This window comes from Etheostoma cragini, chromosome 12, assembly GCF_013103735.1.
Source record: "Etheostoma cragini isolate CJK2018 chromosome 12, CSU_Ecrag_1.0, whole genome shotgun sequence".
Lineage (NCBI taxonomy): Eukaryota > Metazoa > Chordata > Actinopteri > Perciformes > Percidae > Etheostoma > Etheostoma cragini.
Genome location: NC_048418.1, coordinates 13,540,937 through 13,560,705, shown reverse-complemented (window position 1 = coordinate 13,560,705; position 19,769 = coordinate 13,540,937). Strand labels below are relative to the sequence as shown.

At 38.0% G+C, this 19,769-nt stretch overlaps 1 protein-coding gene across 1 annotated transcript in view; it reads right to left on the bottom strand.

The window, feature by feature from the left end:
- Positions 1 to 19,712, bottom strand: part of pth1r (parathyroid hormone 1 receptor) — a 47,098-nt gene extending 27,386 nt beyond the window's left edge. Inside the window, exon 1 of the mRNA XM_034888162.1 lies at positions 18,548 to 19,712. Within this exon, the coding sequence (XP_034744053.1) occupies positions 18,548 to 18,616 (69 nt within the window). The 5' untranslated portion in view covers positions 18,617 to 19,712. The remainder of the gene's footprint in view (positions 1 to 18,547) is intronic.
- Positions 19,713 to 19,769: the final 57 nt, after the last annotated feature.

The following is a 19,769-nucleotide window of genomic DNA, read 5'->3' as shown; positions in this document are numbered from 1 at the left end:
ATGTTACTGTAAGCAGCATTTTAATAGGCCTATTTTTACAGCAGCTGTTTTGACATGGCATTGCAGAGCAAACACAGGCGTAATTAACAACATTAATAATGGCTCTGGTCCATTCAGGTGGATAGGATGAGCTAGCATACAGGCCAGGGCCTGGGATGGCTGGGACACACGATATTGAACAGGACCATAATTCATTTGATCAATTTCACCTGTGTTGGCCCTGCAGAGACATGTTTAATGGCTTTTGCGAACAGGGCCTATTCGTAGCTTGTTGAGGTGGAGCTTTCAGATTACTTTGAAGTAGACATATAAAGTAGTAAAAAAAAGGAAACCATAAAGAAAAATAACATATGCACTTAAAGTAATTACAGAACCTGTAGTTAATGTTCCACCACTGGAATGCTTACACGGTACAGTTACTTCTGCAGGTGGCTGCTACCAATGACATGAAAATCATCTATTAGAAAAGTAGACTGTTTAAGCCTTCTTTAGTGCATGTTTATAATCTAAAATAAGCAGCTATGAATCTTTTAAATCTGCATGTTGAGAGTAAAAAGTCGTTTGGGAACAAAGACTTGTATACATTGTCTGTGATGCACATGCTTAATTTTACAACCTTAAAATTCAATTTTAAATACCGAATTGTCTTGGAGTTGCTACACACAAAACCATAATACCTCAATCCATCAATATTTTCACTACTGGCAGCCCTGAAAGAAGCATGTCCAGTCTGAGAGATGAATAAGGTTACAGAATGAAGACGTTTATGGCTTTGCACAGTAAACAACCACAGCTGGAACATTTGACAGATGGCGAACAAGGATAGATACTAACTGTTTACTGTACTAACTATGCCAATGTAGAATATTCCACTGAATGTTCCTGGGCCGTTGACACTATTTTCATCTGAATAACTAGTGTTACTTGAGGTGAAAGCTGAACCAACAGGAAACCAGAAACAGGAAATCTAAATGGTAACTGTTATGAAAGGACAAGAGTCATTATCATCAGCATCGCAAAGTATGGTGGTTTTGCAATTTGTATTTGTGTATGTTTACAGTTTGAATGGAAATAGACAAGCTCTTATTATACGTTATGAATCTACTTTATATTATATGATGTCATTTTCACCTCAGTCAAACAGTTCAAAGTGGAGTGAAATATCAGCCACGTACTACGTTTTTATTCTAATACAAAGTTAGAATTAACTTCTATACCTAAGTTTTTCTGCAAACCTGGAAAGTGGGGCTGCTGCTCCAACACATCAAGAACAAATATCTTAACCTTTACAGCGCAGTTTGAGCCCCTGTGACACAATAAACTAAAACAAGGCATGGGAATTTGGGGCTTTCTTTTTCAAAAATCTAAGGAAATGTCTTCCTTCATCTGCAGACGCCAGCTCGCAGGGACATAGAAGAGTATCATTTACCATTTTGAGAAGAGAATTCTGGGTAATAAGTGTGCCCCCTGATTATTTCTGAAAACTATTCCTCCTCCACTGGCCAGAGTCCAAACCTCAAAAGTAAACACAACTTGCACAGGGAGAAACATGGACATTCTTATTTACTGCATTTCATTCAAAACACAGTAATCTTTTTGTCAAACACTTTTTTCTGCTGTGTGCCAAAATGAAAATTAGAAAAATACACACCATATAAATATGTGTGTTTTCATCACTGGTCTCTAGAATACAAACTCCACTTGAATAAACCCCAAGTTTATATTTGTCTTCGCAAACTGCGGCGTGATGACTTAAACTGCAGCTCTCTGCAAGGATATAAGACCAATATTGAGAGAACTGTTTTTAGGCTGGTGTGTCAAGACAGTGTTGAACCACTACGCCTAAATACTGACACTATATAGAATGTGAGTGAAGGTTGGCCCACAATCACAGTTTTATTTCTTATTCCAGCATTTGGATTCCATATTATTTTAGTAACTCAATGCTAAGTCATATTTAGGTATAAAGGTTTAACTTGTCTGGTATTACAGATGTCTTCAGTGTTCATTTGTTGATTTGTGAATATTTTGTGGCAGAAGGATAAAAAGAGTAAAAAAAGAAATTTTAAAAAAGTAAAAATGGAGTCATATGGAAAGACACCATGCATGCATTAAGTGGAGACACTGGGTTTCCGGTACATAACCAACAGTCTTGATTGTGGACAGCCTTGCACTTTTTCTTTTTTCAAGAAAGTAGTGGTTGACCAAAGTCATTTCCTGAAATGCCCTACAGTGAAAAAGAGAGTGAAATGCTGGAGCTTCCGAGGTAGACTTTCATTAGAAAGCACAAAGCAAAAAAGTTGAGTGTTCAAAAAGTTTAAATGAGCCGCTAAAGTGCCACTGAGTTCATAAGCGTGTGATTATTTAGCAGATCAATAATGAATTGGTAGTCAAAGTACAGCCATCAGTTTCACAGCCCATGAGAAAGTGATGTAAATACAAAAGAATTACATGGCAGAATAAAACTTAATGTCCAACGAACAAAACTCACATTGAGCCACACGTTCGAGAAACCATGAGACTCAATGCAGAGACCAATGTATTTCTGAGCAAAATACCTTTGTGACTTTTGCACCAAGCTTGGTAAAAGTCAAGTTGAAAGAAATGTATTTATCAAGATTAAGACGGTATTGTGGTGGTGCAGATCTTTAAAATCATGTTTCTACAAAGACAAAAAGCATTCTGATTAACAAATACTTATGTTGCAGTAGATTACTTACAAGTATATTTGCAAAAGCCTACTTGACAAGATAAAGATAAAAAATGCAAGAACTGGCAATATCAAATAAGGTCTTTTTTTTTTTTTTACCATTACATGATATCAGTATCAACACAACTGTGCAACAAGTCAATTACGTTTTTCAGTAGGCTATTTCTAAATATTAATCAGGGCTCAAGCATGTATAACATCATTTAGTAAGGAATAGAGTATGCAACAAATATGCATAAATACTGTGGTTATTCAAGGGAATATCCTTAAATCCCTCAAATAAAAATACGCAATACAAGACCAATTAGCAAATGACAGAAGTTTTTAGTTTTAGAGCAGTGTGGCCCTATCGGCCCTAATGGCCCACTATGTTGTAGGATTAAACAATTACTACAAATCTTTCTTTACGTTTGGAACAAGGGAACATAAGATCATTTTATTTGAAAACTAAAAGGTGAGCTTAATGGAGGCTATAGAGTACCACTAAAAGTCAAATAGCTGTCTCTGCTCAGTCTGTGGGAGAGCCAAAACAACAGCTGGGATTTAGACTGACCTTTTTACCTTCATCTCCAACATGGACATATGTGTATTGGAACTAAGAGCAGAAATTCCTAGGTGTGAACGATGTCACTGAACAGTAATAAAGATAGAAATGACAATTAATTTGTCTCAATACCAAAGACAGATTTAGATGCTCCAGTACGTTGACCGTCACCCTACACCAATCATGCAAATCAAATCCCTATTGGATACAAACCAAGTCTGCATAATGACAATGCATTCCCTACCTCTGTTGAGGAGGTTATGTTTTGGTCCGTCTGTTTGTCAGCAGGAATGCAAAAAAATTACTTCTGGCCAATTTTCACGTCACTTGGTGAATGGGTGAAGCATGAACCATGGAAGAACCAATTACATTTTAGAGTTGATCCAAATCACAGGACGCAATTTTTCATTTTCACTAACAGCATGATACATCATGGTCTTGGCGTAGGTCTGCACTCTCTAGTTTTAAAATAGGTTGATCATGTCACACATACATTATTGTGCTGAATGGATCATCACAAATTTCTTTGCAATTGAGACAAAATTTCCGATGTTTATTGATGGGTGTTATTTTACAAGCATACGTTTGATTCACAGTATCTGGGAATGTGTCTGCAGATGTCATGATTTTAAAAACATGAACTCAACCAACTATGAAACTGTTCATACACGTAACCCCTGTGTTACTATTTTATCTGGAAACACAAACCATATTCATTTTCTCTCGCACTTCAGAGTCGCCCAATAATGCTTCTCTCTGTTAGCTGATCCGTCAGCTGAGGATGAGATTTTTAGGTAAAGTGAGATTTTCCTCTCCAGATCACACTTCGTCACATGGATGATAAATAATGTACAGATAATATTTACTCTGGTAACTGTAAAGCACCTCTATTATAGGAATACAGTGAAATGTTTGTTTTATGTACTTGTTTTGGTCATTTGCCATTCTTTACACCATAGGCTAACATTCACTTCCTTGTTGTTGGCATATATTCAAAATTTGATCCCATGGGTTTTTTCTCCACAAAATAGGAGGGTCTTGAAAATTATAACCCCGCTGAATCTTGTTTTTAATGGCCTGCATGTCCACTATCTGGAAAAAAACATGAATATGTTAGTTTTGACAGATTGCACCGCATGAATGTTTAACGGATGAGGTTCCTGGATATTATAAACTCTATGAGTCAGTGCCACTCCTCTTCAGCTGTGCAATTTGCATTTGATGATAAAAACCACGAACCACAAGACTGGTTGTCCTTTGGAAATGCTTGCAGACCACATTCTGACTTAAAGCAGCATTTAGTTCCTAATTATACCCTGCTCTGGTCGTAAGTCTGAAGAACAGCACTTTTGTCCTTGATGGAAACATTGTGTGTGCTCTGAGAGGCAGCATACATCTCATGGAGCCCAGATAGCTGTGATCATGTTGGTCTCTCAAATCAAAAACGACTATTTTTGCATTGCATAAGTGATTTAATACATAAAGTATGAACCATTCCTATCCTTCCGATGCAAATAAAAATGATACATTTTAATTTTCATCAAAAGCTTAAAGAACACTAATGCTCATGCAATCAAACAGTCAAATGCACTGGACATTTCATAACATCTTGATGGATTTCAAAAAAGTGTCAATGCATAATACTTGTGGCAGACAGCTAGCAGGACAATGGGTTCCAACATATTTAAATGTAGTTATGTTTATATATGTATATGCATATTTAGAAAGAGATTGTGAGGATTAAAGGCTACATTTTTTTTATTTTAAAGAGGATTTTTAATCCATAAGAGCTTTTATTACCCTTTGATGTAACAGTTTGTGCAGTTTCACTACACACGCTGCATAGCATTAATGGCATATGATACCCTCTCGGTCACAGCTTGACAACCTCACACCCTAATTTCAACAGCTGAGGAGAAAACATTAGATCATGTAAGTGTTCATTTTAGCATTAAAAAAGCAGCATTCATTCACGTTTATTTTCATCGTTAGAGGAACATTAACTCAGATGAAAAACTGTCCATTACATTTTAACACCTTAGAAACAATACATTCACACACTATGTGTGGAGAAATAGACATTCATTATGATTGATTATTTAGGTTTTGCATGTGTTAGTATCAGCTGTGTGTCACGTTGTGGGTAAATCTGATAACATACATGCAATCGACCTATAATATTTGAGAAAACGAAATAGGCGAGTTCGCGGAAAGGGCTCTCCAATATTTATTAGGATTGACAGCAGGTACCTTCTAATGGAGTCATCTATTTTTAAATGAGACTTTCACAAAAATACACACTGATGCAAGAAAAACATAGGATGAGGCTTAAAATGTCTGAAAGCTTCTTTTTTTTTTACACAACAGGTTTTATAAATAAATGATGACAGTAAATTGACTGCCAGGGCAGGTGGGCTTAGTGCTTCAGGTGGTGTATCCAGCCTGTGTGCAAGCGGCTTCGCAGCTGCCACCCATGTTTCTTTTCCTCTAATTAAATTCAATTTTGGAGCACTTGATCTAACCGTTATTATGATTAGTTTCAGGCAGGGAGTTTTTCCAATTCATTCAACCTAGTTCAACATCACATGTCAAAGTGTCATCACAGAGCAACCATCACTATTTATGGCATGCAGATCACTCAACTTGCTCAAGCTTGTTCCACTATGCCCATGAGTCCAGACACTATGTCCACAGTGATGATACTTTAGCATCATTTTTTGACACAGTATAGAGGAGCAAAAAACGAATATTCCAATAAAAACATCAAAATGTATTTTTATATGTGTTTTAAGTCAGGGGCATTAATACCACGTGCGGGTACAACTAAAGTCAATGAACCAGAAAAGTATGTGGGAAAGCCTGTCAACAGTTAACACACCTACACACAAAATTGGTTACACAGTGTGTGCTCGTGTGAAAAGAATTTCCTGTTTGAAAAGTATAATTGAGCACAATGAAGCACACTTTGAAGGTAGAAAACCAATGCGACAACCTTCTGTCCTTCTGACCTTAGGAACCAGATGAAAATAATTTCTGCAGCAAGAATGTTATGTGCCATTACCGACAAGAGCAGGGCACAGCACAGCAATCAGTGCTGTGGACGTAGTTTGACATTTGAGTGAAGAAGTTGAGAATAAAAAGGTGACAAATGTAGAGGGCAACACTCCAAGCAATCAGCCCCCTAGCCGCTGTAAACCAAAGGGAGACCAGGCAGTCTGCCGCCTGCTAAGAGCTACGATGAAGACACTGTTTGTACAAGATGCCTAATTAAGACTGCCTTCCAAATAAAGCCTCTAAATTGGAGATAAATTAGGCACCCTTTAATTACCCTATTGCCTACTATTATTTTACCCTTTAGATTTGCTATGGAAGAGGCTGCTGAGAGGGAACCTTGTGCAATTGGTCACCTTGTTTAAGGTGCTTTTCAGAAGAGCCCTTTTAGAAGAAAGGCAATTTAAAAATCAGGAAGCAAGGTCACAGTCATATTGAAGCTGTCTATGGTAATTCAACAGAACAGCAAAGAATAGTAATTACAACGTAATTATTGTACTGACAACCATTATGTTAAGAGTCATTAATAATAATCAAGTTAGTAATAGAAATGAATAGAAGTCATAGAAATGAATAAATTAACTGTCACATTACAACATTACTATGACCTTCAAAATTATATTTAAAATTTGCATGTGCATCTTTCCCTAAAGCGATGCTGTAAGGGTTAACATAAATAACACGCAGCATAATTATTTCCAGCGTGACTTCCAGGAAAAAGCATTTGACACATGACATACAGTAAGCCCATTTAACATAAGCTACTAAGGACAATTAAATAAAATGTACATTGTAGACATAGTTGTGTACTGTACAACACTTTACATTACATAAATTGTAATATATGCTATATACATAGCATGTATTATGACTACACACATATATATATACATATACTTTATATATATATATATATATATATATATATATATATATATATATATATATATATATTAACTAGTATTTTTCTTTGTCTCTGACCTATATATTGTCATTTGTTCATAATACCTCTCAAATGCTGCTTACAGGCCTGCTGACTCTATAAAAAGCTGCTGTTCAATAAATCTGTTTCCATAAAGTCACTAAATGATGTGCTGAGCCATTAATGGATTAACTATAGAGATACAAATGTACATCACATTGTAAATGCATTATCGGAGACAGAAATGTTAATGCACCCATCTGAGGATAAAGATGCTCAGACTGTCTAGTGAGTGAAGGAAATGTAAACACACATGACCTACACTGTGCATGGTGTGCTTCAACTAAAAGGCCTGCAAATGGCCTGTCAGCATGAGCTTTCCACTATCCACTTACTACAGTGTCATTGGTGCTGAGATCTTTGAACCGTGCTTTTATGTCACTGACAATGGCTTGGACTACATGTAGGTAAAAGGCAGAGTCTGTTGCAAAAAGCAAACAGGGTGCACAGATGAGAACAGTTGATTTTGAACATTTAGCTCACTGTAAACACAGCAGTAGCACCGTTTGAGTAAATTAACTTGGCACATCAGCCATTTCTGTAAAATGGAGCACAAAAACACAAAACCATCTGAATGGACTCCATTTTAAAAATGTGTTTGCTTGTTGTTGTTTTTTACCACAATGAACTGTAGGGTTGTCAACAATTATTCTTTATTAACATATGTAATCAATTTGTAAATTTCAAATATGACGTTGTGAGAAAAAGGGTTCAGGTATGTTTTATTGGTTTGTCCATAATGAGTAAAAATAGATATTTTAATTTATTCAAACCTGTGATTTTTTTAAGGAATATTGAACGTAATTTTTGGTCAATTTTAACAGCCTTAGTAAAGTGAAGCGGAACTGATCCTTGGCACATCAAAGGCTCATAAAGAACCAGGGTTTTTAATATTGTTCTCATCCACATAATGCTAATCCCTTTGAAAAACACCCAAGATAACACAACATCCCACCTTGTCACATAAACTGAAACCAAACTACCCTATTTTGTAGACCAAAAGAGCTTCATTATTCCACAATTTCAATTCTTTGAAAATCACTGTAGCAAAACCAGATATATCCTTTTATTATTCTCTATATTCTTCTTCCCTGTCAAAACCAACTCTACTGGTTTGACTCTTGGTTTGTTATGCAGCTAAGGTAGCCTCAAACTGCTAGACTGAAGCCGAGAGAAGCAGTGGGCTACAGAGGTCTGGTAAGCTCACTTCTTTCTAACTTCAGACACACATATGCCTTTCATTTTCAAAGTTGTAGTTATCAGCCTCAACGGACACTGACTCAAGTGATGACACTTAAGGGACAATTAAGGGACATCACTTGAGGCAATGTATCAGATTTTGCACAGCTCCCTCTGGAGACACAAAAGGCTTAATGTAACTTTTTTTACACATACGCAGTTGTGCTCCCCAAGACTTATAAACAGACTTTGATATGTAAAAGCAGTGACATTCCCATTTAAGTTTTCACTTTGGACATGGAATAATAAATCTTTGTAGGAATAAAATTGACAGAACTCAAACCAAACCAATGTCGTAGCCTCCAATATTGATTATACTACATACTGAAGGTAAATTTGTGATTGACTTTTACAGCTCTTTACTGTAGCCCTTACTGAATCATCCTGGAAAAAATAACATAATAGTACATGAAATAAACCTTTTTCCATACAAAGGTCTGTTTCTTATTAGAATACATCATTACATCAGCAAAAAAAATAATTACAGAAATACCTCACAAACTCTAAGGGATGTTCGAGTTGTAGAGTCACATTGTAATTTTGATAAATTATGAAAAACTAAAACACTGCTTGGTTTCCACACAGTACACACAGCAGGGCTGGCAGTAGCTCAGGTTGTAGGGAGTTGGGACCGGAGGGTCTTTGGTTCAAGTCCCTGTACGGAGTGTGGTCTGGTAGCTGCAGAGATGCCAGTTCACCACCTGGGCACTGCCAGGTGCTCTTGAGCAAGGCACTGTACCCCTCAACCGCTTAGGGTGCTGGTCCAGCAAATTTTGGCAGCCCACTCATTCGGGCATCTCTCCATTTGTGCATGAATAGGTCCTGTATATGTGTGTGTGTGTGTGTGTTTGTGTGTGTGTGTGCGTGTGTGTGTGTGTGTGTGTGTGTGTGTGTGTGTGTGTGTGTGTGTGGCGATTACTAACAAAGAGAGTGTAAATTGTAATTTCCCCACTGGGGATCAATAAACAATATAAATTAAATTATTTAAAATATTATTATAATTTAGTGCACATGTAAACACACATAAATGTGGAACTAGTGCACGTTTAATGTGATGTAATTTGATTTGTGCAATGCACTAAATGCTTTTGTTGTTTGAGTTTAAAACATAGATTTTAATAGATAAAAACATGAACTTAACTACCCAAAAAAAACGTACACAGCCTATATATAATCAACTAGAACCTTTCGTTTTTTTTTATTTGTTAGTAAACAAATTCACTCACCCTCCCACCCATTCATTCATTTCTTACTACCCACTGAACATTTAGGGGTTTGACCAATGAGCAATATCTTTTACTGTTGGAGGAAGCCCTAATGCAAAAGCATTTACAATAACGCTTAATCATCTGACTAGCAAAGCACAATTAACACACTTGCAAATGTCAATCCCACACCTTAATCCAATTCCTCCATCTATATACAAGTTTATTCATACGCAGCACTTTACCTCTAACTTTTTGCAACTGAGCTAAGCATTCTGAGCTTAAACTCTCATTAGCTCATGTGTTAAATGAAATGGAGCTAACACAGAAAGGTTCAGCCAAACTTTGCAATGTTATTTGACTTTAAATTGGCTGAGATTTACCCTGTGCTGCCATGTGAGGATTTCTTACTTATTGCTGGAATATCTTGAGCAGTAAACTGCATACTTACAAAGCCATAAGCCCCAGAGTTTTGCAATGAAACTAATAAAGGTCCTTTAAGAAATCTGGCCTCCTTTCAGCCATGAGCCATGTGCCAGGTGAGTATTCCTGTCCAAGGTATGAGCAGCTTCCAACTCATGTAAACAACTTGATCAGATGTGTGAAAACCTACTCTTCCTGCTGTTGATAATTGGGGGAATTGACTTGAATTTGTCTACAAACTAAATTTGTGTTGCATTTAGGAGAGTAGCATGAGTCTAGGAGCTTATGTGAAACTCAATCCCTTTACCAACACTGGGGGCACGGCTGAGCAGAACCATGGTTCAATGGCAAATGCCTCTACATAGCTGAGAATTTTCACATGTAAACTCAATTGAGGTACTTCGGGATTCCAAGCATTTTGGCCGCAAGGAAGTCTGCACCACAATAAGGAGACAGCAGGCAAAAACTTAAAAAGGACCACACACTGTAGGACACAAACTCATAGGTCTGGCAATCAATCAGTGTGAACCTGGCTATTAGAAAATACTATTCCAACAATTTCTTAGTACAATGCTTAAGTGAAAATAATATTAACATGTTGGGCATGCTCAACACTGAGTGAGTAAAGAAGAAAGAAGCCAGACAACCTTATCAAAGACAAAGTAGGGATGGACTGATCTGATAATTTAGAGATTAGGCCATACTGACATAAATAGAGCTCTAGATCAGGTATTAGTCACAACTGATATCAGTTAATATTGTGTTTTACTTTCTCTCCACCCCAGCCTACTTGCCCGAATCAGAAGAAAAAGACAACAACACACAGAAGACACAGCATAGCAGACAAGATAATGTTAGCTAACTGGTAGCCTGCAACTGCACTTCTCCATACACCTCGGCGGAGATGACGGAGAAAACAACAGATCTGGAAAATCCTCCCGCTTCCCTGAAGTCATCGGTGCAACATCCTTTTGCTTTCCCCTTGAGTTATGTAAACAAACAACGAAAGATAGGTTACGTGGGTTATGACTGGACTTCATAGCGCGTTCAGGTGTTGTATGTAAACTCATGCTGCATTCCAGTGCTGCTCGTTAACTCTGGTGCATTCAGGTGCACCTTGTAATGACGTTTTCTTAAACAAAAAATGATCCTAGTCACAACCACACAGTGAGTTATACAGCTTACTAATTTAACACTGGTATCGGATAAGTACTTGGAGGCCAGGTATCGGTAATGAAAAAGTTGAATCTGTGCATCTCTAGTTTACAGTGAGAAAACTAAATAGAGAGAGGGGTGAAAATGTCAGTAGAGTTTACTAAAGCATGCATTGCCTTGAGAAATATTGCCTCCTTTGCCTTGACTGATACTTGTCAAACTAACAGCTTTTGAAGATGATAATTCACAGGATCACTGAGTACTAAGAAGACAATTTAAATGCAGCATTAAATTAAGGTCAAAAAAGGCATTCAAAAAAGGGAGAAAATATGATGTTGCTAATAACTACAATTCTAAAGACAAATTGCAGATCTGCATGAATGCTGAGGTTTGTAGGGCAAAGGCAAATCATTAAAATATCTGTTAGAAGTGTAACTTTTTCAGTGAGGTGTAAAAGTGGCATTGAGTTACATATACTCAACCCTTCTTCAAGTGGAAAAGCTAAGAAAAAAAAGCAAAGGTCACGGTAAGTCAAGAAAACAAGCCCTTTCCTGAGTCAAACACAGCCACGGTGTAACCTTACCATGCTGGGGAAACTGAAGACTCTCCTATTAACACACACTTTATGAGCCTGACTCGCAGACCCACTAAAAACAGAGCAATGTGTCAGTCAATACGAAAAAGATCACGTGTATGTTTCTAAGAGAAAAGTTCAAGAAATTACATTATTCTGCAGTTATCTCAGGAATCCTCTCGGCTACTGTAAAGCTCTGCAGTGAAAAACAGAGCATAATGACATGTGTGTGAAGACTATTTTCCCACTACAAGTTGCCTCTGTGAGCTGAATCCCATGCTGATCCCAGGAATATTCAGGCAAACATGTTAACTGACCAGTGACGACAGCGAGTGACTCACAATCTACAGCGACAAGCCATGTACAGCAGCTGATACAGAGTTTACACCTCCATGCTGCTTAAATCCACATTACGTGCTGTAAAAACTAAATTGCAAAACAGGATGTCCCGAATCTGCCAACCACATAATCTCATTTGGATGGAGAAGTTACATTTTAACCTATGTGGGTATAAATACCATCTGTGCACTTTACAGAACACTCCCTCTCAAATCCTTCAGCTTTATGAACTACTGCTGATATCCATTTCACCATAGTCCATCACAAGGAATTACATGATACTCTCAAAACAGGTTATTTTTAGTGTTTAAGGGACTCAAAAATGTGACATTTTTTTACAAGAGAAGTAAGTGCAAGTGTCTGTGAACTGTCTCCATGGAGCTGCAAGCTCTGTGGCATCATTAACTGTACCTCAAACACAACTTCAAAGGCTTTCCTTTCACCCCTAACATTAACTGTTCATTTACATCCAGTTTTAAGGGGTGTTAAATACATATTTTTTCAGGGTCATTTTACACACCAGGTATGACAATTCAGTGAATAAAAGCATTTATATATACCAAGAACACAAACCCCACGATAGTAGGATAAATCATCTTATCATAAGTTGTGCTTTGTACAAGTTAAAACACATGTGGCGGCCTACAATAAGTATTGTAAGTGCTGTCAGCATTTTTAAGAGGGCTGATTGTTGTTGAGGGAAGTGTTTGATTGATGTTATACTTTAATCACCAGGATATTAATCACTTTAATATCCTTCCCCAGTAGACAGTAGACATCAGTAGACTGCCACTACCTGAGATAACAATGTGTTGTAGTCTTTTTCTACGTGACAATAAGAACAGAGCATACAGATACAAGTAGTATGCAGGACAGACACCAACTAATTTAACAACAATTCCACATTTCAACAGTCCAACAGGGCAATAACCCACCGTTTTCACTAACGCCAGTCCAAACTGGAATTAGCAAAAGCAACTGGCCTATTGTCTGCTTTTGCATGAGAGCGGGAATAAGAATTGCCATCAAATGGTACCGATGAGACAATCATCAGGGATTTATGATTACTAACTTACATTTTTTGCCTTTTCATATACATCAAATACATTATTAAAGTTTCTATATGAATGCAACCCATGCTTATTAGGTCAGTGTACACACAGACAATCTGTCACAATATGGCAATCTGTAAAATCACATGCAAAATAATCAAGATTATGTTTAAAGCACTGTTCTATATCACCTGAGATGTAGTCTGGCTCAAAGGATGTACATTGCTCGCATAAAGCCTGACACACAGGATGTTCCTCCCCTTCCGCTTTCTCTGCTATCTATTTTGCGAGGGCAACTCACATATAATTATTAGCTGACTTTGCAGTTCCCTTCCCTTAGCATCTTTCAGCTCATTCTTGTGGTGACGCACACCTTCGCAGTTTTTTTATTCAGTCTCACTGTACTCGGACTTCAAAAAACTCTCATTAAGACAACAGAAATGTGTAGAATGATAATATGAAAAGATCATAACATGACAACATATAATTGGAGAAAAGGTCAAAAAAGAATAATACAAAACGATTGCCTAAAGCCTTACTAGCTAACTATATTACATCATCTAGCTATACGGCCATAGGCTTATATAGTAATTTCAGTTGTCTGTACTGTCAAATTCACATGTTTGTAATGTGTGATACTGAAATACAGAGTATCATACGTTTTGAAATGAGTCCAGACAATGAAGCACATGCAATAAACACTATTATATTTCTCTAAACAACCAGATATTCTCATCAGTAACAGGGCCCTGCACTTTGGTGAGATAGAAGGAGATCCCTGTTGAATAAAAGTCATAAACTCCTTTCCTAGTTAAAGCTATTCCTTTTCTTTCCGCCTGAAGGATTAGTATAAAAAGTCAAATTAGCCACAACTACCTTGGGGCGAGTTTCAAGCTCGCTGCTGTTTTGACTGTGAAGCTGACCAGTGTGACAGCTATCAAACCGAAGAATGTTAGGCAACAGGCAAGAATTCAGCACAAACAATGAGGTGAAGCTTACTACAATATAGGAACTATATAAATATTACAGAACAATTCCTTTGCATACCTTGTATGGGCTGCAGTCCAACTTTAACTGAAGGAAGAATTGGAAAACATAAAAATCTGAGCAGTTTCATTACATGTCATTTAGCTGACGCTTTTATCAAAAGCGACTTACAATTGCTATATATGTCAGAGGTCACACGCCACTGAAGTAACTAGGGGTTAGGTGTCTTGCTCGGGGACACATTGATTGATGTATTGGAGTGGGAATTAAACCCAGGTCTCCCACACCAAAGGCAGGTGTCATATCCACCGCACCATCACCACCCATCAATAGAGTGTCCATCTCCACTGGTACTGGAAACCGCGTTGCCTTGCAAATGCCGGTTCCCAGCCCCCAATTTAATGATAATTATCATCATTAAATTACCCTTGGAATGCAGAAAACCCCCTATTGTATATCTGGTGGTCGGTTTTTCCGATGAGAAAAGGAATAAGAAATGACCCAGTTACAGAAATGTACACTGAGATGAGAAAATTGGTCCTAGCAGGGCTTTGTTTTCACTTTGTGTCTAAAAGGGGACTGATAAGAGAGGGACTCAAGATCAAGGACACGTCTAAACTGTTTGAACCCCCTTGTAAATTAATGAAAACATTGAAGGTATATAGTCAAACAGCTGGTGTCAGACAGGGTATCACAAGAGAAAAAATTCATAGACAAAATTGAAAGCAATTCCTTTAAAAGGTCTCCATGGAGTCGGTGGCTTCTAAAGAGTACATTAGGACTTTGTATCATAGAAAAAAAAATAAAGGCTCGTAAACCAATCAAGTCAAATAGACACAAGAATCAATGCGGGACCTCAAATAAAACCCACTCATTGGACCGAGTGGAAAATGGATATAGGCCTGCATATGGACTTAACAGTGGACAGAAATAAAATATAGCACTTTCTAACATCAAAAATCGCTGATAGATTCTTTTAAACCAAATACCCAGACTAATATGTTTCAAAAGTAATTTGATCCATTGATCCAACATTGGTAGCTAAGACTACAGCTTCCCTGGCGTTGACATGTAGCTACAGTACTAGTGGCAATAAAGACTGCAGTAACGTTAGCCTAAAAAAACGCTTTAGTAGCCTGCATGGAGGAGACGACCAATCAGAGCAACCCATCTCCGTTTTACGTGATACAGAACCGAGAGTAGAAAAAAACGCTCCAAAGCGGAACGTTCACAGCATGGGGAAATCTGAGGTTTTTGCTCACAGGGATTTCTCTGAATACATTTACCTCCTTATTCGAAGCTTTGGCTATATTTAACATGAAAATCCAATATTTTAACATTATAGATATGGCAGAAAATACTGAAAAGCATAATAGGTTCCTTTTACAACCAAAGAGGCAATTGTAGTAATTTTGTGAAGAGGCGTCAACTGTTTTTTTCAAATGGTAATAAATCTGTGTTTTTCAGAAAATTGGTAATCAGCTCAACTAATTTTTGAATGCTTGAAAGATTAAGACATATTGCAGTTAAGGATGAGGCAATGTGGAAAGAAATGGTATTACAATACTTGTAACAGTATTATCACACCACTGCAATATGCAAAAAATTACATTACATGTGTCCCGCTGAGTCAAATGATGTTCTATAAAATCTTATAATTATTTGAATGTATAAAATGTATGAAATTCAAATATGAATGTTGCAGCAACATGTTTACCCTAGACAATAAAGGAAAATACTAAAATGATAAATTATCACCTTACACAGTTGGGTCAGCTGCATCATCTCTTTTTCAGGAACATTTATGGTAAATAACTCTCATGACGCTGCAGATTAAGAATAATTAAAAGAGACTAGATTCAAAGAGATGCTTCCTTGCATGCTCCTTCAGATACACACTTACAAACCCAGACAAAAGTGGAAAAATGTCATAAGTCATTCTAGAGATCAGTTTAAGGGGCATGCAAAAATTCATTTGAATATTAAGCCTGTTTCACAAATGCACCAGCAGTTCACATGAGTTAGTGAGAAGTAATCCGCTGCCCCTAATTACCAGAGACAGATTGAGATGAGATTATCCCACACTCTAATCTGTGTTGTGAAGTTCCATTGAGGGTAATTTGAAATGGATAAAGCTATTCTGAAAAGTTATTTCAAGGGGTAATATGTATTTTTTTAGGACCATCAACTATAAATGCTTTTATTTAAAAGCCTATTCTTAAATCAATTTTACAAAAGTTTACATGTATTTTGAAGAAACTGTGGACTAGAGTGATCCTGTGATTTATAGTATTCAAGTTGACAGAACTTGGATTAAACTACTTAATCAAGAAGTTTCAGCCACATTGAAGAACCAAGCCACTCTCTTTTTTCTGCAAATTTTTTTTCAGATCTTTTGTATTCAACAAGAGATATTTTCCCATATCTAGTCAAACTATTCAAAATTGCCTTGTGCACTACAAAACATGTGAGGGTTCGCAGTGATGCTATAATGCCTGGCTATGGAAGGCAGATCCAGATACAGCTCTAGTCCGTAAGACACAAGAAGGTCAAAATGGAGGAAACCACAGTCGTGGGGGAAAATTAAAAGCTCACTAAGGTTCCAGAAGCAGTGCTCTCGGGTAATAAATGCAACAACTGTGAAAGCGAGGCAGCCAGTTACAGTGAACAACGACTTTGTGAGTTAGCGCTTGTCTGTGAGCTGTCACTGCAGGGATGTCTCCTGAGGAGTAAAACACAATGGAGAGATACCTTATCTGTTCTTGTATAAGTCAATTTCCTTAAGAAAAAAATGTTGGACCCAACCACTTCATGGTGATGTGGTGGTGAATATGCGGATTTATGAAACTAGGATATCATCAGTGATATAGAGTCTCTGGAAAATGGTACAAGCTTGTAGTCCGACAAATGTATCTCAATTTTAAATGTATTCTTTCTTTAAACAGAGACACAGATTTTCCACTCTCAGCTTTGGCTTTCGGTGAAATCTATGTACCGTTTGGTCACAGTTTGGAAAAATAAAACATTTTGTGGGGAGGAAGACTAAGCAAACACTAAACTTTTAGACGGGTAAACATCATGCACAGACAGAGCCTTTTGATGACTGAATGTTGAATCAGCTATAAATACACAGCAATGTTATAATTGTTTTCCTCTGCCATCTAAACCAATGAGCCTAGAGGTCCACTGCGGTACAGTGATGGACCACATCACTGGGAAAATGCACTGTACCTCAGAGCCTGGGCGAACTGCCTGTTAAATGCACAGCAGCCTTAGCCAAAACACACAGAACCAACTTGGTGCGCTGCTCTGCCTGCACGGCGTGTGTATGTGTGTGTGTGTGTGTGTGTGTGTGTGTGTGTGTGTGTGTGTGTATGTGTGTGTGTGTGTGTGTGTGTGTGTGTGTGTGTGTGTGTGTGTGTATGTGTGTATGTGTGTGTGTGTGTGTGCAGCAGACCCTCTGGATACAGCTATGGCAATATTTGAGAGCACAATTGTAAATCACATTGTTGGGGGGGAAAAAGGAAATCCTTGCAGCTGTGAACCCAAGAGGTAAAATTGTTCAAGTGCTACTGGAGTGGTGAATAAAAAAAGTGTACTCCCATTGTGACTGCAAGAATTGCTTTACTTCAGTCAGGTGAGACCTTGAAACACTCTGTGGTAAACACAGTTACAAAAGCTAGGTTACCAGGCACTACTTCACACAAACAAAGTGCTGCTGTAACTGTGGGAAGATGCCTTTAATGGAACAAGTGTGTAATCACCCATCAATCTAGACCATATAGAGCCCTATCAAACCTTTCAGACCAATCCAATATGTCAATTTGTGTGTCAATACACAGGTGTCTCCAATAGTTTAAGCTCACATATAATTTAGCTTGTATTCCCTGGCAACAATTTCAGAAGAAGTGTGATGCACAGAGAACATAAGAGGTGAGGAGGTGATGTGGGTTGCAGAGCTTTTGACTTCTGCCCGTTTTTTATTCTGGAAGTCGACATCTTTTCCACCAACACGTCACCTTAATCATGATTTGCAAAAGATGCAGATTTTGTAGATATGATCAACATGCATTCTGATTAAAAATTAATCTGGCATTACATTTTTTCCCACCATGATGCTTAACACTTCCATGCTGTATGACCTGTTGCAATAACAGCTGTTCTTCTACCTGCTCTCTAAAATCCTGCCAGTGATGTGTGCAACACTGGAGCTCTACAGTCCACAAACGAAACATTAAAATAACATTTTGGTTATGACATGAGAGGTTACATATAAAAGGACTTACCAGGCATAAACCGCTGAGTAGTGAGATAAGAAGAAAGTCCAGATTGTGGAGCAGCAGAGCGGATCCCATCCCTGACTTGATGCAACTCTACCTCCAAAAGTCCTTGCGGGGCTCAAACAGGCACTGATGATGCTCAGATAAAATAATGTAATCTACTTAACTCTCTTCAAAGTGGAACGCGTTGTGTTTTTTCACTCCATCTGGCCTATCGATGCTTACGGCGGCTTGTGAAATCATAACTGTGTAATCGCCACGCTGTGCCCTCGATTTAATTTCCTATAATCTATATGCTCAGGCTCAGCCCGCTCTCTTTATTTCTCTGCATCTGTCTTTTTTCCTCTTCGGAAATTACATCCACATGTCAGAACTATTTATGTCGCTCTCGCTCTGCGGTGGGAAGTTCAAATGATTCTTTGTAGGGAAGAAACCAACGCTGTATTTTTAGGTCTTTTAAATTTCCCCTCAGACTAACTTAAACACTTCAGTATGGAGCTGTGCGCCTTATGGCTTATTCCAGCTCACCCTTCCAAAATGTTAGATCAGTGTGGGACACAAATAAGCCAGAAAGGTATCACTCTCTCACAAGTCGCTGTTGAATTGCACAATTTGATTCCCTCTGACTTATGTCACCTTCAACGCAGTCGTGTAGGCTCGTGTCAGGCGGCAGTGGATCAGCAGCTGTGCTCTCGGACAGGGTTTAGGATACTTTAAACATTTAACGATGAAAAAAATAAATAATCTCGTGACAGATTAGACGTGAAATTACATACCCTTTATAGATTTGTTTGCGTGAATCTCTTAACGTACTGCTGCGGTTCCCTGTCCTTCTTTTTTACTCATGAAGGCACAAAATGTGTCTTTTTTGTGTTATTCCCAGAAATCACGTTCCAGTTATAATTATACAATCTAGCGTGGCAATTAACTCAGCATCACACTCAATGAAACTCGCAAACGGACTGTTTAGCCATGGGGATGTAAAAAAGCTCAGAAAAAGAGAGAAACGCCAACTTGGCTTCAAGAATCTACTTACTATCACGAGAAAGCCAAATTATCCCTGACGGACTGACAGGTCGCGAACGCCTGAGTGTTTCTGCTCAGAGTAAACGCAAAAGTTGAAGTTTCTCGTGTTAGGAAGCGTCTCCAGATGTGGCAGGCGGCTGGTCGTGTTCAGTAGTCGGTATGTGGATGGAAAAGGGGCGGGGGGGGGGGGGGGGGGGGGGGG